A 25,161-nucleotide genomic window follows, 5' to 3' on the forward strand; every position below is an offset into this window, starting at 1 on the left:
CCCCAGTAGATCCTTCCAGGATAGGCTCCAAAACTACAGAGAAACCCTGTCTCAAAAAAAAAACAAAAAAAAAAGACCCCAGTAGATCCCAAACTGTAGATGAACCAAACTCTGTATGATAAACACCTTTCTCATCTTCATTAAGCCCTCACAGTCTACTGTGTCTATAACTTTTTCAGTCTGAAGTCTGAAAATCAGATTAGCATTGATCTCTTTTTCTCTCGTGTTCACAGTACATTTTTTCATCTGTCATGGAAAACATCCACTTTTTCAATTAAAAGTAGTTCTGTGGCTTTGCTTCGGCATTTTGGGGGCCATTGGTGAGTGACGTTAGGTCACACTGGGCAAAGCACAGATCTTATTTACACAAGTGCTGCACACCAGGGCAGCCAATCTGAGAGTGGAGAGGACGGAGACACGTTCGGGCAGACTATCCTGGACAGAGATGACTTACATCCCTAGAAGGAGGAAACTGTATAGTGGGAGATTTTATCACACCACTCAGACTATTGTACAGCTTAAAAGATTTAAGCATTATTTCTGTGCTTCTCACTGAATATTTTTAAACCCTGGTGGACCACAGACACCCGAAACCATGAATGAGGGCAGGGACTAACTACTGCAATACCATGTTACAATCTAATACTACACCACATCAGGCACATGCAGTATGAAAGAAAGATGGTGTAACAACTCTTTCTAAGAGCCGTATACAGAATGCAATTAAAGCTGAAAGAGGGGCTAAAGAGATGGCTTGGTGGTTAAGAGCACTGGCTGCTCTCCCAGAGGACCGGGGTTCAATTCCCAGCACCCACATGGCAGCTCACAACTGTCTGTAACTCCAGTTTCAGGGGATCTGACACCCTCACTAATGCACATAAAATAAAAATTAGTAAATTATTTTTCTAAGAAAAGAAAGCTGACAGAGTAGAAACGACATCATAGAACAGGAAGACACAGAAGAGGGCAGTGTGACTGGTCACTGCTGTCCACTGCCTTGGGATGTCCTCTTTGGCAAAGGAAGCAGTGATTGGCACTTGACAAGTCACAGCACCTTAGAGACACTTCCTTCATGACAGATGGTCCCGGTAGTGACAAGAGAGTATAGAATTTCCTCGGAATTCTCATTGCCATAGCAACCTCTATACAATAAAAACTCAGTTTGTTTACGAACATTTTGTCGGAGCCTCATGACAAAAGTAGAAGGTAGGGAGTAAGCTCTTTCTTTGAAAGACAGTAGAGTAAGTTCTAACAGGCGACTTTGCCGATTCCCCGTGTATAAATGTTGGCACCTGGAAGTGGCCTTCCATGTAGCTCACACCTTACTTTGGTATCCATAACACCTAATATATGTCAATAGATGGAAACTCTGGGGCCTAAATTATTGTTTTAGTTCTGGGAAAAGGAATCCAAATTAGAAGTTAGCAAACATAGCAGGAACCCTCAATACGGCCCTCCTGGAGTCTGGAATTCCACCAGGTCTAGAAGAAAAGCCCCGTTCACACTAACTGGGCTTCCCTCTTTTATGACATCCCAAGGACAGTAGTAATGGAGGACACAGCAAAGCCGTTCTTATCTTAATCAAAGCCTTATTACTGGCCAAGTTGATGTTACAGGTTTTTTTTTCTTCTCATATATTATCAGTTTAGAGTGTTGACTGGTTCATATTAACTAATATTAACATTGCAAACCTCACATACCATGACCAATTCTGGCCTATTAGAATTAATGTACTCTAATTTTCCTTTCTAAATTAATTTTCTAAGTGATGGGTTTCACCACGGCATTTCACTCATATATGTCACACTTTTTCCTCATTTACCCTCCTCCTCTACTCCCATCCCTTGTGCCCCTGCTCCTTCCTGGTCCCCTTCCTTCCCTACAAGGTCCTCTGCTCTCAAGTCACAGAGTCCACTATTCTCTCTTTCCTGCCTCTTCCTAAATTCCTATGTGTGTGGAAAAGTACTCCTAACACAGATGTTTAAGGGGACACTATTCACACTTCTTAGCCTAAAGAGATAGGACCATCGGCCTAACTCAACCAATCTGTAGGGACAATGGGTGAATCTCACTAGTGTTCAAAGCAGCCCATAGCAATATTACTGGCAATATCACTTAAATTTGAAAGTTGATATTAGTATTCATTCATTTAAATTCATAAATATAAATTAGTAAATGTATATGATTAGTACCAGACATTGTTATGTGAAATTTCTTTAACCATATATATCAAAACAACACCCCATGATTGTTCTCTTGATGAGATCCTAATTTCCCTGTGGGTCTTTCTTCTAATTTTAAAGGGAATGCATCATTTCCTATTAACCAGAAATTGGCTTTAAGGGTGCCAATCACGCGCAAACAGAAGCAGCACTCGAATGTGGGAGAAGGGATACTCATAGGTTGAGAAGCAGGCTTCATGGCTCACCTGACGGAGCGCAGACGGACCACAGACACCACCGAGTTGGAGGTGTGGGACAGCGAGTTCGCTGGGGAAGTGAACAGGTCCTTATTCCCACCTGCGGTGGCCAACCCTTTCGTACAGCAGACTCACCTCAGTGCTTGGCGCTGGGCCCGCATTATCCTCCTGGGCACCGTGCTGGTACCTGTGCGTGTGTCCTGCATCGCCTTCCTCTTCCTCCTCCTCTGGCCTATGGCCACGCTCTCCACCATTAACTTGCCTACTCGACCTACCAAGCCCATGAAAGGCTGGAGGAAGCATCTGATGAAGCCGGCCCTCCGGTTCTTGTTCCGCGTGACGTTCTTTTTTGCTGGGTTCCTGGTTAAGGTCAAAGGGAAAAAGGCCACCAGAGAAGAGGCCCCCGTCTTCGTCACCGCGCCGCACTCCACCTTCTTTGATGCAATCGCCGTTGTTGTGGCAGGGCTCCCTTCTGTGGTCTCTGCGAGCCACAATGTGCAGATCCCATTGGCTGGGAAATGCCTCCTGTCCACTCAGCCTGTGCTTGTGAAACGAGAAGATCTGAATTCTAGGAAGACTACCCGGAATGAAATCCTGACTCGAGTGTTATCCAAAATGAAGTGGCCACAGATTCTGATTTTCCCGGAAGGAGTGTGCACCAATCGCTCCTGTCTTATCACCTTTAAACTGGGGGCCTTCTCCCCAGGTGTCCCGGTGCAGCCGGTGCTGCTTAGGTACCCCAACACGGTGGACACGGTGACCTGGACCTGGCAGGGATTCACAGGCGTCCAGGCCCTGATGCTAACTCTGAGTCAGCCCTTCACTTGGGTGGAAGTGGAGTTTATGCCTGTTTACAACCCAAGTGAGGAAGAAAAGAGAGATCCCATCCTTTTTGCCAACGCAGTCCGAATCAACATGGCAAATGCTTTGAAACTCCCTGTGACGGATCACACTTTCGAAGACTGCAGACTGATGGTTTCTGCTGGTGCCCTTCAACTACCCATGGAAGCTGGTTTGGTGGAATTTACAACCATCAGCCGGAAATTGAGATTAGACTGGGACAATATCCACAAGCACTTGGACGAATACGCTGAGATTGCAGTCGCCTCAAAAGGAGGCAGGATTGGAATTGAAGAGTTTTCCAATTATCTGAAACTCCCAGTTTCAGAGCCCCTGAGTCAGCTGTTTTCTCTCTTTGACAGGAACCAGGACAACACCATCGACTTCCGGGAGTATGTGATAGGGCTAACAGTCCTGTGCAACCCTGCCAACACAGAGAAGATTCTGAAAATGTCGTTTAAGCTTTTTGATCTTGATGAGGACGGCTACATAACGGAACAAGAGTTAACAACTATTCTCCGGGCAGCGTTCGGAGTGCCAGACCTAGATGTTTCCGTACTCTTCCAGGAGATGGCTGGCAAGGAGTCAGCTCAGGTTTCCTATGCGGCCTTCAGGAGATTTGCCCTGAAGCATCCAGTGTATGCCAAGCTATTCAGTTCATACCTAGACCTCCAAGCAGCCTATGTATACAAGCAGTGAAAGTGCATCCGCAGCGTTAAAAATGTTCAGGTCGTGTTAGAAAGAGGGGAAGAACTTGTAGGCAGAGACTATGAACAAAATGAAAATTATCGTTTGAGGAAAAGCGTAGACAGAAGTTTCTGTCCCCCAGTCCTGCAGCCGCTCAGTCCCAGCAAAAAATAAAGATGCTTATATTAATTATAAACTGTTTGGCTTATTAGCTCAGACTTATCATTAACTAGCACTTACAACTTAAATTAACCCATAATTCTTGTCTATGTTTAGTCACATGGCTTGGTACCTTTTCTCAGTGAGGCATTCTCATCTTGCTTCCTCTGCATCCGGCTGGTGACTGACTCTCTGCCTTTCCTCTTCACAGAATTCTCCTAGTCTGGTTGCCCCACCTATACTTCCTGCCTGGCTACTGACCAATCAGTATTTTATTAAACCAATACAAGTGACAAATCTTTACAGTGTGCAAGAACATAATCCCACAGCTTTCCCCTTTTTTCTTTTCAAAACAAGGTCCTAAATCTAATCTCCTTTGTTTAGTTTTTTTTCCCTAAACATTATCCATTACAGAAGTCAGTGGTTTTTACTCTAAGTGGCACAGATACTGTCCTTGGGGAAGAAAGGACACAGCCCATCATTGAGGAAAGCCAGGGCAAGCACTCCAGCAGACACAGAGATGGGAACCAGGGAGGGCAGCTGCTTCCTGACTTGAGTGGCTCACGCAGCTTGCTTTCTATTCAACATAGGACCACTGAGAAGGGAAGGCACCATTCACAGTGGGCTGAGACTCCCATATCAATCAGAAATCCAGAGAATGCACCCCAGACTTGTCCACAGGCTGGCCTAGTGAATAATTCTCCAGCTGCTGTTCTTGCTTCCCAAATGACCCTAACTTTGTGTCAAGATGGAAGAAACTAACCAACACAGATATTTAGTTATATTTAAAATATACTTGAGGAATTATTCCAATTAGGCTTTTATAATATCTTTTATCCCCCTTCAGATAATGTTTGTTGGGCACAATGGTACATGCCTGTAATCCCATCTACACAGAAAGTAGAGGCAGAAGCATGGCTTTGCAACCTAACACATAGACTCAAATTTAAAAAGATTTACAACTGGCTTCTTTTTGTGGTTTCCTTTAAATTGATAATAAGTGGTTCTTAAGTTCCTGTTCTTTTTTCATTCTTAAATTATTTTAATAAGACTAAGGACTGTAGATAGAAGACTTTTCTCTGTGTTGCCCACGGGACTGGTTTCTCTTTACCCACTGGGTCCTGCTTGCTAGATCCTGCAGCTGCTTATGAAATAACCACTCTGAGGCCTAATATTAGTTACAGGGTTTGTTTTGGCCAATGGCTTAGGCTTCTTACTGGCTCACTCTAACTATAAATTAACCCATTTCTACTAATCTGTGTGCTGCCACGAGGCTGTGGCTTTCCAGAGCCAGCATGTCACGCCTTCGGCAGCTACAGAGCATCTCCTCAACCCCGCCTACTCTATCTCTGTTTGGATTTCCTGCCTGGCTTTATTCTGCTAAGCCATTGGCTGAAACAGCTTTATTCATCAACTGATAAAAGCAACACAGAGACAGACGGACATCTCACGTCAAAGAACCTCAAGAGGGGACCCTGATTTGCCAGGTATCATCTAATGGCTCCCCTGGGACTCCCTATGATTTCTGGTAACATATTTCTTGCCTTTTAACTTTTTAACTGGCAGAGAAAACATACCTAGAAGGCATTAAAGAGACTATCCTCCTGTAGAGGTATTTGCTCGAGCATATTCAATGTTGCTTTCCTCACAATATCTAGGGCATGAAATCAGTGTACATGACCACCAACAGAAGAACTGATCATGAAAACACATGTATGTATACACGTGAAGGCATGGCAAAGAAACCACAGAAATGGCCACTCAATGGTCGGGGGAAAGTTTTGTGCACGGGGGCAGGGGTAAGAGAGAGAGAAAAGAACAGCTACAGGCATCTGGAAGAGCCCAGAGCAGAGAGAAAAAGCAGACTGGACATGGCCAGGGTTATCTGCTAAAGAGAGAATAGTTAGGGGCAAGGGGAAAACATCTTGCTTTTATGTAGAGAATGGATGGGTATCTGGGAGGTGCGAAGTCTGTGTTGTATATCAGGTACTTGGGAATAGGGAACTGAGGGAGCTGAAGGCTAGCATGGAGTTTGATGTGCTGATGGGTGCTGTGGGTGTATGCCTACAGAGAACCGCACATCCCAGAGGCGAGGGGAATGACTCCTTTTGGTATACAAGGAATCTGTTTAACAACTTCCTGAGATATTCTGTCTTTAAGAGACAGAAATTTTTCTACAGGCCATCTTGAGCTGAGTCTAGGCTCAATTTTGGACCAAGTCAGTGAACCTCCTCTTTGGGGGGTGCTTGGGGTACCCTTTGGACCTAACAATACATATGAGAATTTTATTCAGCTGTTAAAAAAATGAAATTATGTAATTTGCTGGTAAATGAACAGAATTGGGAAAATATATATGGCAGTAACTCGGGTTCAGAAAATGAACACGGTTTACAAACTGCCAGCAAGGCATGGTTAAGGGAAAGGTTTTTATTACAGATCTGAGGAACAGGACAGTCAGCGGTATCGGAAGAGTCCAGAGCACAGACAGACAATAGCACACTGAACATGGCCAGCAGATTGGACCTGGCTGTGAGAGAAGCAGGCACAGAGTGAGAACAGGAGCGAGAGCAAGAGAGAGAAAAAGGAGCATGGCCAAACAGCAGGGTTTAGCTGGTGGGAGCGGAAGCCTATGAGTTGGAGACGTTTAGGACCTCGAGGAGGTAAGAAGAGGTAGGATGCTAACATGGACTCCGATGTATAACAGGTAATAATAATGGAGTATGGGGCCAGCATGCTAATAGACACCAAGGATAGCCATTGTCTCTTCTGCCAGTGATACGGAAATGGCTCCTTTTGGTGGAGGGAAACTTGGCTTTACAAGTTCCCGAGGAATGCTGACTTTTGTTGAACCACTGTAATTTGGGGGGAATGGAGTTTCCTTTGGACCTACCACATTCAAGTTTGCACGAATAAAAGCAGATCCTAGCTTGGAATCTCTAGAGTTGTGTGGGAAGCCTTTCAAGAGGGGCAGACATAGTGGTAATAATAGGAAAACAGAAATGGGGAAAGGGAGAAGAGACCCGTAAATAGTGGGAGGGTTAAGTCTCACGTTTTTCTTAACAGGAAACATGTATTACTCAAAGCTGAGTTTTAGTAAGGTATAATGAACATAGTAAAGCATGCCTTTTAGACACGCAAAAATTGCTTAGTCAGGAACACTCAAGGCTGCTCCTGAACCAGAAGCCAGCGACATCACGTACTCAAGATGACCAGACACAGGCCTAGAACCCATGACGCCCACTGGACAGTCTATAGACAGAGACCAAGAGCAATGCTCTGCATATCTGGAGAGAATGTCACATCGATCTGCCTTGAGGCTGGAGACTCCCAAAATCCTGACCCTCGACCTCTGAACCCGACCTTTGCACAGGCGACCTAAGACTCACGACTGGAAAAGTCTGGTGATCCCCGTCCTTCATAGATAAAGAGGACGGAGGGCGCAAATCTCCATAAAGCTTTTTAAAGAACAGAATAAAGCTCTCAGGACTTCCTCCTCCCGAGACTAGGCGGTCCTCTGCGAGCCAACATAAACAGAGCGACTGGGCCTGCGCGCAGCGCCCGGGTCACGTGACCACGGGCTCCTGGTACCCTGGTACCGCGTCCGCCGCGTTTAGGGCCCGGCTGCAAACAAGACGGGGCGGGAACTTTCCTTTTGGGGGCGGGTTCCGCGGCGAGCCAGTGAGAGCGGGAACGCCCCCCCCTCCCCCCGTCTGGGTCCCGCTGGGCCTGGCTCGCCGGGTTCCGTGGCCGAAGATGGCCCACTGTGCAGCGGGCGGCGCGCCCCCCGCGGTGCTCCCGAGGTCCCCCGGACTCGGCAGGAAGGGGGTGCCCAGGAAGGGTCCCGGGGAGCGGCGCAAGCTGAAGGCGTTGGTGTCGGAGCAGCTCAGCCGCGACGTGCTCAGGTAGGAGGCGGGATCCTCGCAGCTCTCTCCCTCCCCGCCTCTCTCCGGTCCTGAGGCACCTGTGGGGCGCTCGCCTTCTCCCCGAGGGGCTCTGCCCCGCGTCAGGAGCCAGTCTCCAGCGTTGCGGACCGCACACGCCGCATTCAGAAGGAAGACAGAAAGGAAAACTGTAGTGATGCGGAGCAGCGCCAGTTCGTGTTAGTTAAAAGACTTCACACACACACACACACACACACACACACACACACACACACATGCGGGGGTGGGGGTGGGGGGTGTTGATGAGGTCGGACTGCGTCCAGGCCCTGAAACGTAAATCGTGTCTTTAAAAAGTTGTAAGAAAATGATACAATTAGGAAAACGAGTGTTTACTTTGATATGAAGGGCAGAATAACAGTCAACATTCCTCTAACAGGGACCCGCGCAGGGTCACAGCTACCATTATGCCCTAGTCTGCCATCAAGTGTCCCCCACGCCCCCTCCTGCTCGTCCCAGGAAAAGTTTGATTCTGCCACGTGGGAAAATGACCCTGGGTAACAGCCATTCTGGAAAAACTCCACTGATGTATTTAAATATCTTTGCTGTGCTTGCACTGTCTCTTCTGTTTAAACCGTTCAAAGTGCAACCTGGGGCTAGACTTGAATTAAGGAAGGCAGCAGAGGTGAAACGCAATTAGCCTGAGGTGTGTCTGTTCAAGGACAGCTCTTCCTTGGGCGTTAAGTAGCCCAACCAGACAAGTGCTAAGTGTGGCGAGTGTTTTCTCACTGGGAAGACTATTTCTCACTGGGAATGGGAACGACGTTGGTGAAGGGAACCAAACTCAGGTTCTCTGCAAGACAGTATGTGCTTCTGATCTCTGAACCATTTCTCTGGCCCTTATTCCAAAATCAATCACTTTCTTTCTTTTTTGTTGTTCTGTTTTGTTTTATAGGGGCCTCAACATTGGCCTCCATATTTTACCGAGAAAAACTGAGGTTTTCTTTTCTGAATTCATAGTCTTGTTGATAAAATAATTTAAAGAAAGACCTCAATAGGCAAGTTGTAAATGTTGGCAGGTGCCTGGGTCTGAGAAAACTGTCAGGCTCCCCAAAGGAGGACAAGTACCAAGTGGATGTGTGGGGTTTTTCCAGAGAAGAGTGAGAAAGTCTAGAGCGTCTGGGCCAGTGTCTAAAAGAAAAGGATAGAGTCCGGCAGCGGCAGCGGCACATGCCTCCAGCTGTCAGGAGGCAGAGGCAGGTGAATCTCTCTGAGTTTGGGCCAGCCTGGTCTACAGAGTTGAGTTTCAGCGCAGACTCCAAAGCTACAGAGAAACCCTGTCTCAGAAAACAAACAAACAAGAAAAGAAAAAGTAAAAGTTAGCTTTGAGTTTGGACCCAGACAAGCAGGCAAGCTGCTCTCTGTTGTCAGGAAGAGCCTGCCTGCCAGAGATGACCACTCTGACAGAGTTTATAGCCAATTGAGCCAATTCAGTCTTGCCGGCTGGGACTACGCTTAGGGAATCTAAGCATTTAGAGCAGGGGGCTTTTAAAGAGAGAACCTGCAGCTGCAGGGAGATGTAGCTAGAAGTATTCTCCATCCTGCTGGCCCCCATGGACTGATTTTTCTCCGCCCACCTGTTCCTGAAGCCGCTTAGGAAATAACCATTCTGAGGCTTATTATCAATTACAATTGTTTAGCCAATGTCTTAGGCTTCTTACTGACTACCTATAACTATTAAATCAACCCATTTTTATTAATCAGTGTATTGCCACAAGGCTGTGGTTTACCAGTATGGCTACTTGATGTCTCCTTGACTCTGCCTACTATCTCTATTTCTCTTTGGATTTCCACCTAGCTTTACTCTGCTAAGCCCTTGGCCTAAACAACTTTATTCATCAACCAATAAAAGCAGCACACATACAGAGGGACACCTTATATCAAAGGGAGTTTTCCACAAGCAAGCACTATAGTAGAACTTAAGTGGTTAGCTGCAGGGGGAGGTTTTCACAGTTTAGCAGAAGCTAAGTTAGCTGGGCATCTTGACTTCAGGGTCCTAGTATAGAATTGGGTAATTTTTCATGTGATTTTCTACCAAGGAGACCAAATTCTAGTTACACTTGGAATGGCCTCAGCAAGAACACAAGGTGGAGGATCTCTGCGGTGTCTTGTCCTGCCACACTGCCATCAGGCTGCTAGTGGCCGCACTGAGGGATGGGCTTCTGGGGAGGAAAAGTATGTCACCTCGCTAACACTCCTTCCCTGGGAGAGGGACGGGGTGCATTCTTAGAGTGCTACCTCTTGGTCCCAGATTATCATGGTCTCTTCCTGTAGAAGTTACCTTGCTTAACTAACATATTAAGCTAATGTTGGCTCAGATACAGTCCAGTTCAGATGAGATGAAGGTATTGGAGTATATGGTTTTAAAAAGGTTTTATAAGTAGATTTGACTTTGTCCTGGTCACAAACTAGAGGCATCTGAAAGAAAGGAACCTGAGTTGAGAAAATGAGAAAATGCCTTCGTAAAGAGAAGTCAGAAACAAGTCAGCTAGGACTTAGGATAGCTGAGGGTTCCATACCAAGAACGGGAGTGGAAAAGTTAGTGGGGTTGTTGTCTGAACACATGTGGGCGAGCTGAGGAAGGAGGAGCAGAAAATGGATCTTCAGGAGGCTCTGTCTGGAACATCTGAAGAGATGACTCAAGGAGAGACTGGGCTAGCCACTACAGACTAACGGTTGTGACATCAGCAGCGTCCGGTTTTCCAAACCAGATTTTTCTACCTTCACTTCTATACCTAATCAGCTCTGGCTTTATTACGTATATATATTTTAATTTCATCCTCTCTGTCACTGCTATTGACTGGTTACTGAAAGACCGATTTGCCCAACATTCAGGCTGTTGACTCTCCTCCAGTAGAAGGGTCTGTAAAGTTCCTCACCTATTCACTTTCACGTCTGCGGTCGCAGAGCGGGATTCCAGGATGTGCTTTTTGCCTTTAAAAGCCCCTGCTGTGTGCCACACCCAAAGCACCCTATGGATCAGGTTGTAAAGAACAAAGCCAGGAACCCCCTTCCTTGTTGCTTTTCTAACCAACTCTTAGAAAGTCTTTAAAGGTCACATTTAATCCACGCATCTCGCAGATGGTCTTGTGTGGTGTCTTGTCTGGAGTGGATGGGGTTGGGGTCACGGAGTGTACTTGCTGTTGAATGTATTATCCTCTTTCAATTTCCAGACCTGGTTTTCTCCTCTGTGCGTAGGACTCCATGGGGTGAGCATTGTGTTTTAGTCTTCTAGGTGTCTGTGTGTTCTCAGCATGTAGTTCACACTCAATGCTTATGGTAACCACACTTAGTAGGAATCTGAAATGCTTTCTATAGGTTATGCTCCGATTTGAATATTTGTTGTCTCTGAAATACAAGTTAAATTTAACTGTCATTGGAGGTCCTTAAGTTGTGATTAGGCCTTGAGGGTTCCATTTTGTGGGTGAAGCTGGGTCCTTTATTAAATTATTAAATTAAGACTGAATTTGGGACTAGGGAGAACCCACATAAAAAGCTGGATGTGGTAGACCTTGTAGTCTTAGTACCTGAAAGGCAGACAGGAGGCTTCTGGGGGCTTACTGGCCAGCCCACCAATCAGTGAGCCAGCCTCTGCTTCAGCGGGCGTGGAAGTCGCTATTGAGGAAGATCCTTGAAGCTTTGACCTGCGCGGATGGGTGCGTGCCTGCATGCTGGCCCTTTTTTGGTCTTGTTTGCCGTCCTACCTTCCGCCTTGTATGGTGAAGCCCTTGAAAGATGTCAGCATCTTGAGATCAGAAGCTGCCAGCCTCTAGAACTGTGAGCCAATGAACTTGTGTGCTGTAAATACCTTGTCTGTGGTGTACTGTCTCTACCGTCACATTAGTGTAAGATGGACTGTGGCAGGGCAGATAGTAGACAGCAAAGAGAAAGATGGAAATACGCTGGGCCTGTGCTCCAGCCTGCTCTTCCTTGAGCTTTCAGTGCCGGGTGAGCCGGCGAGCACTCAGTTTCACTGACGTTTACTGATGTTGCTTCCTTGTTCACTTTAGAAGGGGTGGTAGGGTTGTCAGGGAAACTCAGTTTAAGTCAGTGTGAGTCAGATTTTTAACTTACAGAAAATGCAAGATACACTTGCAACTGATACAAGTGATTTTATAAAATAAAAAAATCTTTATATTTGCAATATATGTGTGTATATGTATGTATATGTTGCCTATTTTTAAAAAATGTAACAAGTACTCTGGTTAGCATCTGCTACGAACAGGATTCCACAGTGCTATTTGGCTACCACACGTATCTGACTTTTGTTGTTTTGAGGCAGGGTCTAATGTGGGCCAGATGAACACAGCTGAAAGAGACCTAGCATAAGCCCCAACTCCTGATTCTCCGTCTTCCACCTCTGGTGTGTCTGGAATTCCAGGCATGTGAGAATCAAATCCAGGGCCTCCGGTATACTAGGCTGATATCCTCCTCAGCTGGCTACCAGTTGGCAAGCTTCCTTGTTCACTTTAGGAGGGGTGGTGGGGTCATCAGAGAAACTGGGTGGGAGAGAGGAACAAATTTAGTGTATAATTTGAGTTTTCAGCTAAAATTTGAGAAAACAGTTCTTTTGTTGTTGTTAAGCTTTGAATCAATTTGATTGTAGTATATTATTGTATGTATTCTATTTTATCAGTAGATAATATGCCCACTGTATAAAAATCCAACTTTACAGCAGATATGTGTGTCAGAAAATAGCCAGGTTTGGTGCTGTCCATTATGGAGTGGGCTTGTAAGAGCATTCTCTGTAAAGTTGCCTCAGTTGTCAGACTCTTTGTCTCCTGGGAACTTGCCGCATGAGAAGACTCTGCTCGGTGTGGGCCTCTAGAGTAGGAAGTCTCACGTCACCAGCAGCAGGGCTCAGCATGACATACTTTGTAAACATTAAGCTAGTTACCTTTGAAAAGACTCTCTTTGAAAAAAACTGACCAAGGTAAACGTGTTTGCAGAGTTTCGAAAGCTTCTGTACTGGGCAGCATTTATTTCCTTTAATGTAAAATGGGGTCCGTGGACAAGCAAACACTGAGCCCTCTGTCTCCTGACGACAGACAGCTTTGCCCTTTGGGAATTCATTATCTTGTGAGGAGAGATGCAGGAACACAATGAGGCAGTGGCAGAGATGCTGTAATAGAGGCCTGGACCTAGCCTGATGGGACTGGGGAAGGAGCCGTTAGCCGTCTTAGGGGGAGTTTGAGTGTCATTGGCTGCTTTCCAAGCTTTCACGGTAATGGGTCTCTTTACCCAGGCCATGATCCTCCTGTGGTACTCTGGTGTGATTGCCTGTTACATCCTGCAATACAGAAGTCCTCTGAGAATCATACCTTGATGATACCGGTGATGTGGTTAGTGAGACACAGTATTTAAGTTTGTACATAGTTAGTAAAAAGAGGCAAATAGATAGAAATTTTCTATTTTCCAGTTTATGTGCTCATGAAATCAGTGGGCTTTGCTATAAGGACATGTGCACTAGGGATTCAAGTGGGTTTATCTCCTGAGTGTCATTTTTGAATAATAGGATTACAGCATGATTAACTCTGTTTGGTGGGGATGGGAAAGGGTGTAAATGTCACATTCTTGACACCCAAGGCTGCATTTCAGACTTGATGATTAACAAAAGTGTGACCGTTTCTATCAGTCACACCGTCTCCATGGGTGGACGCACCCCTTGCGGTCCTGACTTCCTTGCTCATGTTCTCCCTCCTTCTGCTCTTCATCTGGACCTTGGGAGCTCAGTCCAGTGCTCCAGTGTAAGTCTCTGTCTCTATCTCCATCCATCGCCGGATGAAGGTTCTGTGGTGATATGCAAGATATTCATCAATGTGGCTATGGGATAAGGCCAGTTCAGGCACCCTCTCCTCTGCTGCCCAAGGACCTAGCTGGGGACATCTCCTTGGACACCTGGGAACCCCTCTAGAGCCAAGTCTCTTGCCATCCCTAAAATGACTCCCTTAATTAAGATATCTTCTTCCCTGATCCAATATCCATCCTTCCTCCATCTCAACCATTCTGTTCTCCCAAGCTCTCCCCAATCCTCCCCTTCTCTTTTCTCTCTCCCCATCTCCCTGAATTATCTATTTTTATGTCTTGTTTCTTGGTGCAGACTATATACATTTTTGGTTCTGTTTAAGTATGATTTTTGAACAGTTGATTCATTAATAGTCAGAAGCTAAGTTAACTTTCTGTTCTGTATTTCCATTATAAAACTCTAGAAGGTACATTTTAAAGGAAAATCAGCATAAGTAGCTGTCTTAGTTATGGTTCTATTGCTGTGAAGAAACACCATGACAGGGCAGCTAGGGGAGGAAAAGGTTTATTGGGCTTCTACTTCCACATTGTAGTCTCACAGAAGGAAGTCAGGACAGGAACTCACACAGGGCAGGACCGCAGAGGCAGGAGCTGATGTGGAGGCCGTGAAGGGTGCTGCTTACTCCTTGCTCTCCATGGCTTGCTCAGCCTCCTTTCTCACAGAACCCAAGGCCACCAGCCCAGTGATGGTGTCACCCACCTTTCTCTAGTTAAGAAAATGCCTCCAGATCTTCTCAGTCGAGTTGTCTTCTTTCAGAGGACTCCAGCTTGTGTCATTGACATAAAGATAGCCAGGACAGTAGCAGAAAATAAAATGTATTCGTAGAATTAAGAAAATATTTTCAAATGTTTTTACCAAAAAGCTACAGAGAAACTCTGTCTCAAAAAAGAAAAAAAAAAGAAAAAAAAGTGAAATCCTTTTTGTTTTGATTAAATTTTAAGAAAATCAGAGTCAGAACCAGTATTAAGTATAGTGTTCTTTAAAATGAACTCAAACAAATCCAAGTTTTCTATTAAATTGTTTCTGTAAGGTTGGTTTCTCCAACCGTGATTGGCCAGCTTTACGTGAGGAGCTCCTTCGCCGTCCAAGCCATCTCGCTTGGCCTCTGCTATTACGTGTTTCTAGGTGTGTAGGTTGTTTTAAACCCATTTCCTGTTTTAAGGTCACTAACCCAACTGTAACTGTTTTCCCTAACAGGCTTTTAAGGGAAGAGATTCACACGGACACTGTTCTTTCTGTCGGTGGCTCTCTGTTCAAAGTGCACAGGGCAGTCCTGCTAGCCAGAGTTCCTGGCTTTTATTTCCACGTCATTGGACAGACACCAAGTGGCTTAACAAATGAGCTTGTTCCTGTGGACAATGTTGACGCTTCAGAACTGAGAGCGTTCTTACAGTAAGTGCCTCGTCTGCTTTCCTCTTACATTTGAATGTGACAAACAGTTGGCTTTTAAAAAATCTTTGTGCATGCTTTCCTTATGTAATCTAAGGAAACCTCTTCATTTAAACTGTTCTGTTAGTATTAGTGGCTTGGTATTGGCAAAGGTATACGCAAGACTGGTCCTCAGCCAGATGTTGTGCATGTTTCTGTGATCTCAGCAATGGGAGATATTACATTAGTGTTAGCCCTCGTTAAAAGTGATGGGGAAGGAGGCTGGAGAGATGGCTCAGTGGTTTAGAGCACTTACTGCTCTTGCAGAAGCCCTGGGTTCAATTCCAAGCATGTTTACGGTGGTTCACAACCATCCTAACTCTGGTTCCAGGGGATCCAACACCTTCTTCTGACCTCCATAGGCACCAGGCACACACATGGGGTGCAGACACAAATGCATGCACAACATGCATGGACGTGAAATTATATATGTGATTATACATATATAAATGATAGGGAAGAGGCAAGCTGTGGTGACACACACCTTTCGTTGCAGCACTTTGGAGGCAGAGACAGGTGGGTCTTGTGAGTTTGAGGCCACCCTGGTCTACGTAGTGAATTCAAGGACAGCCAGGCTACACAGTGCAAACCCGGTCTCAAAAGAAAGAAATGCTAGAAAAGATTGTGTTACACACCAAGATTGACTCAGTGGTGGTGTGCGGGGATGAAGAGAGCTCCGCCTCGCAGTTCCTCTCAGCTTCCGTTTCTCAGCATAAGGAAGTCAGGACAGCTTGCTCTGTACTTTGCTCCCTTTCATGGGGACCCGTGCTAGAGATTTAATAACCCTATGAATGCCAGTAGCCGTGGTGTGCCCATGATATCTGTGTTAGGGATTTAATAACCCTATGAATGCCAGCATTCATACAAGCTCTTAAAGCTGGACTGTCAGATATATGTCAGTTCACACGTGATAGCTCAGCAGGGCTTTGCAGATAGAAAGTGCTTATATATTGGCCCCAATTTTTTTTAGCAGATTACATTGAAATTTGTCAAATTGTCATTAACATGCATCCTAAACTAAAGGGCATATTATAATAGAAAACATTGATTTAGATTTCCTTTTTTTTTTTTTGAAACAGGGTCTTCCAGGGCCTGTAGCCCTGACTAGCCTGGAGCTAGCTATGTAAACCAGACTGGACTTAAACTCACAGGCTGTCTGTCTCTGCCTCCTGCATGCTGAATATTAAAGACATGTACTACCGTGCTTGGTCTGATTTAGACTATTTTTTTGTTGTTGCTTTATTTTATTTTTGGTTTTTTGAGACAGGGTTTTTCTGTAGCTTTGGAACCTGTCCTTGAACTCGCTCCAGTGGACGAGGCTGACCTCGGAACTCACAGAGATCTGCCTGCCTCTGCCTCCTGAGTGCTGAGATTAAAGGTGTGCACCACCACTGCCCGGCTGATTTAGACTTTTTTTTTTAATTGAAATTATGATAAAACAGAATTTCGAATTTTTGCTATATGAAATTCACTTTTTTTTTTTAGTGGCTATCCTTTCCTCTGCTCCGGGAAGCCCCTAAACTGCTTACTCTACAGTGAGTACATTGGCGTGCACTCAAGAGTATACAGGGTGTAAACTCTGACTCGGTGTCCTCTAAAAGCAGTGCTTGTTTTACCACCTCAAGCTTAAGGCTCACACCAAGATCACAAAATAGCTTTGATTTCCCAAGAAGTTTTAACCTGTGTATGTTGTGAAAGAGAAAGAAAGGGGCCTTGGAGTCTTCAGTCCAACAGTGGCAGAGCCGGTAGCTCAAGTGCCAGCCAGTTCAGCTGCTGACACAGCACAGAGGTCTCCTGTCTTCTCTCTCTTTTATTAGCTGTGTTTTCTGCATTTCGGGTGGGTGTTTAACCCAGGGCTTTGTTCATGTTAAGCATAAATTCTGCCACCGAGGTACATGTTCCAGCTATGTTTGTATTTTTATTAATTATTTATTTATTGAGAGGCAATGTATGTGTGTTGCTCAGTCTGTCCTGAGCTCTGCTCAGGTGATCCTCTTGTCTGAGGTTACAGCGGATGCCTCTTAGCACTAACCATGGATCACATTGAGCGTGTAGTCTTGGTGCTCTGGTGTCTGGAGTCTCTGCATTTCACCACGTCAGGAGAGACTGCCCCTTCCAGGGTCAGCTGCCTCCTCCTCCATGCAGCAGGTGATTTGCCTTGAGCACACCTTTGATTTGCAGACCAGCCAATCAGACCTTCTCTTCTCCACCTGGTTCTTACATTTTAGCATCTCCCCCCCCCCCCCCCCGCCCCATGTCCCAGGCCAGGGAGCAGATGGCAAGAGCACAGCCTTTACTCACGTGCCTGCATTATCCAAAGCACCAGATCTTAACCCTACTCACGTGCCGCCTCACCCCACTCGCACAACAGAAGCCACAAGTGAGGCTTTCGTCAGCCTTTCGTCTGTGCTTCCTTGTTCTCCTATCTCCTGACCAACTCTTGCTTTCCCATATGGCCCTACGTGGCATGTTAGTGCATGGATGCACTCACTTGTGCCTTGCCTGCAGGGGCCAGAGGAGGACATCGGTGTTTTCCTCTGAACTCCACTTACTCACTTGAGACAAAGTTTCTTACCAAATTGGAAACTTGCTGTTTTGGCTAGGCTGGCCGGCCAGCAAATTCCCAGGATGCACCTGTTGCCACCCACTAACTTTGGTTATAGGCATTTGCAGCCATGATCGGCCTTTTATGTGTGGCCTGGGAATCTGAACTCTGGTCCTCATGCATGTGCAGCAAGTGCTCTTACCCACCAAGCCAGCTCCCGGCCCCTCAGATTGGTAACCATTAGCTCGTCCATCTTAGTTCTCATCATGCTTAGCGCTAAGTTTCTGCCTTAGCGATGTGGTTTCCTATGTGGTTTTGTCCTTTATTCTTCTATATAGTATATAGTACTGATTTTCTTTTGTTTACCACTCCTGAATTCCTGCAGTACATTGTCATGGGCTATACGCTATAGTCCTTTTATATGTTGCTGCTGTTTTGTTGAGAGTGTTTTCCTTTCCTTTCCCTTCTTCTTTTTTAAAGCAGGGTCTCTCTATGTAGCCCCAGCTGTCCTGAAACTTGCTCTATAGACATCACTGGCCCCGAACTCATTGAGATCCTCCTGCCTCTGCCTCCCAAGTGCTGGAATCAAAGGCATGCGTCACCATGCCCAGCTGCGTGTGTTTTTCTTATACTAAGAATGAACAGTGGCTTATCTATAACTTTGTCTGCTTTTATACCAGCAATACTGTCTGTACAGAATGAATTGGAACATGTTTCCCTTCTGGTTTTTGGAAAAAAAAATTGTGAAAGATTCATGTTAATCTTTAAAAATTTGGTAAGGTCTAGCAATGAAGCCATCTAGTCCTGGTTTTCTGTTTGTTTGTAGGGCCTCACGCATGTTAGACAAATGCTATGCTGCATCCTGGACATGGTGATACATGCCTGTAACGCCAGCACATGAGAGGTCAGACGTTCATAGGTCACCCTCTGCTATATAGCGAGTTCAAAACCAGCCTGGGGTACAAGAGACCGTGTCTCAAACAAAAAGACCAGTAAAAAGGAATCACCTTTATTTTAATTAATATTTTATATTTTGTCTTTTAGGATTGTATATTTGTCAAACAAAAGCATAAAAAGTTATGAAGAGGAAATTCTCGAAAAAATGAAAGTGGGAAGTGTCATGCCAGAAAAGAAGCCCGACGTTGGCTTCCAGGAGTGTGGAAGTTTGTCTGATTCTTTTCTTGGGAAGTGTGAAACTCAAGAGGGTTTTACTGGTGGAGGCAGCAGTTTTATTTCTAGTGGTGAGATTCTTTGCTGGATTTTTACGAAACTTTATAACCATGAACTTAATTATATTCTGATGTAGTAGAGGAAAGCAGCTTGTCAAGCTGCTCCCGGTTCTGTTGTTGTTTACTGAGCGTGTAGAAAGGGAAACGCTCCTGTGGTTACATACAATTCCACGTTACCGCTTCTCATTCTAGTGGTCAACAACACATAAGTAAGTTGTACATAGTGGTCACTGTGCAGGGGTACTACGGGGCGTATGGTGTTAGCGCATAGGTACTACAGCATGTATGGTGTTGACACGTATGGTGTTAGCGCGTGTGGTGTTAGCGCGTGTGGTGTTGGCGCGTAGTACTACAGCACATGTGGTGTTGGTGCATGCGTATGGTGTTGCATTTTGAAGACAGTGTTCTTGTGGAAACGGGTATCAGAATGCTTGCAGTCGGGAGTCAGTGAGAGTTAGCTATTACTTGATGACAGGCCCACTTTCCAAAGGGAAGCCTTAGTGCTCTGGATCATAGAGTAGACCTGTTGTTGTTCATAGAACGAACACCTTAGTGCCAGGAATCTGCCGTCAAGTCCATGCAACACTGTAAAGAGGCCTCACTTACCCTTCCTGTGCAGGAAACCAAACTGATTGAATCCTGGTTAAAATTCTTTCTTTTTATATTCACAACACCTAATTATGCATAAACGAACATTCTTGATTTTGAAGTAGGCCCGTTCATATGTTTAGTCTCATTTAGTCCCTGTGAACCCTAAGAAGTGGCTACAGATGGATGACTTTGTTGTTTTGTACCCAGAGATTATAAGGGACAGATGCCACACAGACAAGTCAGTGTCTGACAGCTAGTTGTCCTGTTATAGAGTTCTGCAAGGCCACACCGGAGTTCTTGAAAAGGCTCATCTACCCCTCGACCCCTTTCTCCATTATGCCAGGGAAAACGTTAGGATCCCGTCTGCACGGAGTTATAGTCCTGTTAATTACTTGCTGCTTTCCCCAAAGAAATGTTCACTGCCTGTGACCAGGTTAGGTGTGGCTGCGTTACCGAAAGCATATACTTCCGAGTTAGGCTTTACTTTACTGAGTGAGATGGCACTCATTGTATAGGATCTCAGTGTATGGAAATAAAGTCGGGCCGTGTTTGATTTAGTACAGTGTAACACACACATGCTCTGCTGTTTCAGATCTGCATCATATCTGTGAAATATGGCATGTCATTTATTCATTGAGTATTTTCTCTTTTATTATGTATATTTATATTTTTTCATGTCTTCATGCTATGTATCTTCCTGTTGACTTCAGTTGAGTCTCTGCCCACCTACGTGACATGCCAGCCAGAGGCTCGTGAGGTAACTTGCACTAGTCATCTCTCTGTGATAGCAAAATGCCTGGGACAATTAATTTATTAAGAGAAATGATGGCAGAATGGTACTAGGGAAATGGTTCTGTGGTTAAGAGCACCTCATGCAGAGGACCGAGTTTGTTTGTCAGCACACATTTTCTTAAAATAAATTTTATTTATTTTACATCTCAGCCAGAGTTTTCTCTCCCTCCTCTCCTTCCTGTCCCTCTTTCCCTCCCACTCCCCAATCCACTCCTCCTCTATTTCTGTTTGGAAAAGGGCAGGTCTCCTGTGAGTATCAATACAACATGGCATATCAAGTTGCAGTAAATCTAACCACCTCCCCATGTGTTAAGCCTGGACAAGACGCCCCAGTATGCAGAGTAGGATCTCGAGGCCTGTAAAGGAGTCAGAGGCAGCCCCTGTTCTCACTGTAAGGAGTCCCACAAGAGGACCAAGCTACACAACTATAACGAATGTTGGTTTTGTCTTATTGATGGTGTCCTTTGCCTTATAGAAACTTTTCAATTTCACGAGTCCCATTTGTTAATTGTCACTCTCAGTGTCTGTTCAGGAAGTTGTCTCCTGTGTCAGTGCGTTTGAGATATTTTCCACTTCCTCTTCTATCAGGTTCGGTGTATCTGGATTTATATTGAAGTCTTTAATCTACTTCGACTTGAGTTTTGTGCAGGGTGATAGACATGGATCTATTTGCATTCTTCTACCTGCCAGCATCTAGCTAGACTAACTATTTTTAATTGTACACTTTTGGGTTCTTGTCAAAAATCAGGTGTCCATAGGTGTGTGGATTTACATCTGGGTCTTTGATTCCATTTCATTAATCCACTTGTCTGTTTTTATGTCAATACCATGTGGTTTTTATTACTGTAGCTCTGTAGTAGAGCTTGAAATCAGGGATGGTGATACCTCCAGAAGTTCTTTTATTGTACAGAATTGTTTAGTTATCCTGGATTTTTTGTTTTCCTTATGAAGTTGAATATTATTCTTTCAAAGTCTGTAAAGAATTGAGTTGTGATTTTGATGGGGATTGCATTGAATCTGTAGATTGCTTTTGCTAAGATGGCCATTTTTACTATGGTAATCCTGCCAGTCCATGAGCCTGGGAGATCCTTCCATCTGGCCTAGGGCCAGACAATCTTAACACAGAATTCTACCAGAGTTTTAAAGAAGAACTAATGCCAGTACTTTTCAAATTATTCTGTAAAATAGGAACGGAAGGAACATTGCCAAATTCCTTCAGTGAGGCCATAGTCACCTGATAGCCACACCACACAGACTTAACAAAGAAAGAGAATTACAGCCGGGCGGTGGTGGCGCACGCCTTTAATCCCAGCACTCGGGAGGCAGAGGCAGGCGAAGCTCTGTGAGTTCGAGGCCAGCCTGGTCTACAAGAGCTAGTTCCAGGACAGGCACCAAAGCTACAGAGAAACCCTGTCTCGAAAAACCAAAAAAAAAAAAAAAAAAAAAGAAAGAGAATTACAGACCAGCTTCACTCATGATACAAAAATACTCAATAAAATGCTGGCAAACCAAATCCTAGAACATATCAGAAAGATCATCCACCATGACCAAGCAGGCTTCATCCCAGAGATGCAGGGATGGTTCAACATAGAAAACTCTCAATGCAATCCACCATATAAAGAAACTGAATTCAATAGGTGAAACCGATCATCTCCTTAGATGCTGAAAAAGTCTTTGACAAGCACCCCTTCATGATAAAAGTCTTGGCGAGATCAGAAATACAGGGACATACCTAAACATAATAAAAACAATATACAGCAAGCCAATCACCAACATCAAATTAAATGGAGAGAAACTCAAAGGAATTCCACTAAAATTAGGAACAAGATAAGGTTGTCCACTGTCTACATACGTATTCAATATAGTACTTAAAGTTCTGGCTAGAACAATAAGGCAACTGAAGGAAATCAAGGGAACACAAATTGGAAAGGAAGAAGTCAAAGCACCATTATTTGCAGGTGATATGATAATATATATATATACACACATATACGTGTGTGTGTGTGTGAGAGAGAGACCCCCAAAACTCTACGAGGGAACTCCTACAGCTGAAATACCAGCACATAGATCTTGTGATTCACAAACAACTACCAGTAACTCCAGATGTTGGTGAGCCAATGCCCGGTTTCTGTGAACACTGCACTGTACTGTATTGTACTACACACACACACACACACACACACACACACACACAGGCTCATGGTTGTGGATTTCAGACCTTTACTGTGTACCTCTGGTAGACAGTGGGCTGAATGATAGAGCACACGGCTGGCAGAACAGTCTGCTGACCTCATACCTGGGAAACAGAAGAGGAAAGGAAGGCCAGACTGAAAATCCGTTGGCAGAGGGATGGCCTTGAATGCAAAAAGTCCTGGGTTTATGGCCAGTGCCACATAAACCAGGCATGGTGCAGTCCTGTAATCTCAGCAGACCGGAGGTAGGAGGCAGGAGACTCATGAGCTGAACGTTTCCTTAGCTGTGTGGTAGAGGACAGTGTGGCTGCGTGAGATTCTGTCTCAAGAAACAAAACAACAACAACATGGGTACGGGGGAAGAGAAGCAAGGGTCTGACTCTTGATTTCAAGTGAATTTAGAGCCTCCCTCTTGTTCCCACCCCGACAGTGACTGCAGTATCCCCAGGAGAACCACCCTGTGTGCAGGCCTTTACAGAGGTCAGTCATTTAGGGGTAAGGAACGGAATATTAGAAAAGACCAATGCTGCAGAAATTCCTCTTGCTAATTCAGTTATTCATGAAGTAGGTTTGTTTGGGCATATAGTATTGATATATTTGAATCTAACTGTATTTTAAGGTATATTTATATTTAATACATATTTCAAAGTAGGAAATATAAATGATTTAAATTTTCTACTTTATATTGAATTGAGATAAGGATGAAGAAAACTACTTGGAAACATTAGAAAATTAAATTTAGTGATGTTTATAATATTAAAGGAGCTGCTTTTTTCTTCTCTTTTAAAGATAACTATGACCTGGAGCCTGCGTCTGAATTAGGAGAAGATTTATTGAAACTGTATGTGAAGCAGTGTTGTCCGGACATTGGTATCTGTGTTGATGGACAGAGTTTCCGCGCTCACAGGTAAGGACATTGGTTGGTTGAGCTGTGGTGTGGCAGCAGAGAAGAGCAGCGCTGTTCCTGTCTCAGTCCTGCAGACCACAGGGCTCCACGTCAGACCGGCCTTGTGCCTGCGGCTCACACATGCACTAGTGTCAGCCTCAGCAGATCTGCTCAGAGCCACATGAAGCTTAAGACTTAACCAGAAGAAAATGTTCTGCCTAAAATAGGTTTAAAATCCACGGCCACAGAAAATGTAGTTAAATGCGGGGTGTTTTATTTTATAGGTATTATAGTAATATAATTTCTACATGAATAGTATATATTTTATTGAGTGCCTTGATCACGTTCCACTCTGATTTGGGGTTTCAGGCTGAACTGTCTCCAGGGGCCATCATCTTTGCCTTGGGAGTACTGCCATTGGTCTTGGGTTTCAGTCCGTGTATGCAAGCACTTTCTCCACAAGCAGTCTCAGCCCAAGAAGCAGTGTTCAAGACTCAGGATCCCTTGGCAGCATTTTAGACTGCAGGAAGATCTCCCAAACTCAGAGATCCCATTGACTGGCCAGTCAACCGGCAGCAGTGCCCTGACTCTTAGTTGCCATTGAATGAGACTGTTTATTCTCAAAATTTGATGTTTCCTCTCTGGAAACATGTACTTTGTAAATCATAGGTACATACATATAAACATTTTTCCTCATTTATATTATCGTCATTGTCATCATTGTTATTATTATTATAGCCAAAGTTTAGCTATAAAGCCCGGATGAACCTCAAACTCAAATTATCTCACCTCAGTCTCCTGACTGCTGGGGTAATAGACACTCATAACTACGCTTAGCACTTTCTGAATTCTGATGAAACCTGGTTATTGTGCCAGAACACAGAACTTAATAGAGAATAGGTAATATGTTTTCCATGTCGTGGGTATGCATTTCCTAAACCGTGCTGTGTATGTGTGTGTGTGTGTGTGCAGCGCGTGTACATGCAATTTTGTGTGTCTGTCGTCTGTCTTTTGTCAACACTTTTAAAATTTGACTTCATTTTGTACCCAGTTTTTTTCTTGAGGCCATATGGGCACCAAAGTTCTGCTTGTGGATTCCTAAAGCTGTTCCTGCTGCAGAGGGGAGCAGACACCATGACCGCGACCATTTGCAGCTTGTTGCTAGCACTTGCATCTGGCCTCTGTGTGCACTGACTAAGAGGCCATTCAAGAGCTGGAGCTAGAACGTTAGGTTCGTGAGCCACCATGTGGGCATGAAGAACTGGACTCAGGTCCTCTGGGAGAGCAGCAAGTGCTCTTAACCCCTGAGATATGTCTCAAGTTTGTGCGTTACGACAGTTCTGGTTTTCATTTAGGGTCTGTTTCGTCCGCCTAACAGTAAGAAGGAAATTTGAATTAATAGAAAAGCAGTTTCCTAAGGATTTAAAATCTGACTTGTTCCTGCTTAGTTTTTTATATTATGATAGAAATTCTGAACCATGAGAGAGAGGCGTTGATTAGTGAGTCATCATTTTTAAAGAAAGTTTGCCTGATAGTGAAAGAGGCGTGAGGTGCTGTGGGGACCCAGAGCCTGCGCCTGAGCTGCCTTCTCCATTGCACTTGTCAGTTCAGTGTCTGTGGCGTGTGCAGCTTGTTCTGGAACCCTGAGA

At 44.7% G+C, this 25,161-nt stretch overlaps 2 protein-coding genes across 3 annotated transcripts in view; both read left to right on the forward strand.

Annotated features, from left to right (window-relative positions):
* Positions 1-2,419: 2,419 nt before the first annotated feature.
* LOC126509659 (lysophosphatidylcholine acyltransferase 2B-like) lies at positions 2,420-3,958 on the forward strand. Its single transcript, XM_050155702.1, has one exon. It carries the CDS (start codon positions 2,420-2,422, stop codon positions 3,956-3,958), a length of 1,539 nt encoding a protein of 512 aa, XP_050011659.1.
* A 3,826-nt stretch (positions 3,959-7,784) lies between these two features.
* Positions 7,785-25,161, forward strand: part of Btbd8 (BTB domain containing 8) — a 50,981-nt gene continuing 33,604 nt past the window's right edge. Inside the window, exons 1-4 of one of the 2 annotated variants that reach the window (XM_050155587.1) lie at positions 7,785-8,007; positions 15,047-15,241; positions 18,867-19,063; positions 23,416-23,533. In XM_050155587.1, coding sequence (XP_050011544.1) covers positions 7,859-8,007; positions 15,047-15,241; positions 18,867-19,063; positions 23,416-23,533 — 659 coding nt within the window. In that variant the 5' untranslated portion in view covers positions 7,785-7,858. Of the gene's footprint in view, positions 8,008-15,046; positions 15,242-18,866; positions 19,064-23,415; positions 23,534-25,161 lie in introns of those variants that run through there. The other variant, XM_050155588.1, reaches the window with a different exon arrangement.

This window comes from Alexandromys fortis, unplaced genomic scaffold, assembly GCF_014885135.2.
Source record: "Alexandromys fortis isolate MF-2015 unplaced genomic scaffold, M_Fortis_MF-2015_v1.1 scaffold_87, whole genome shotgun sequence".
Classification (NCBI taxonomy): Eukaryota; Metazoa; Chordata; class Mammalia; order Rodentia; family Cricetidae; genus Alexandromys; species Alexandromys fortis.

Coding starts and splice junctions, on each gene's coding strand:
- LOC126509659 (XM_050155702.1), top strand. CDS start 2,420: ATGGCTCACCTGACGGAGCGCAGACGGACCACAGACACCACCGAGTTG.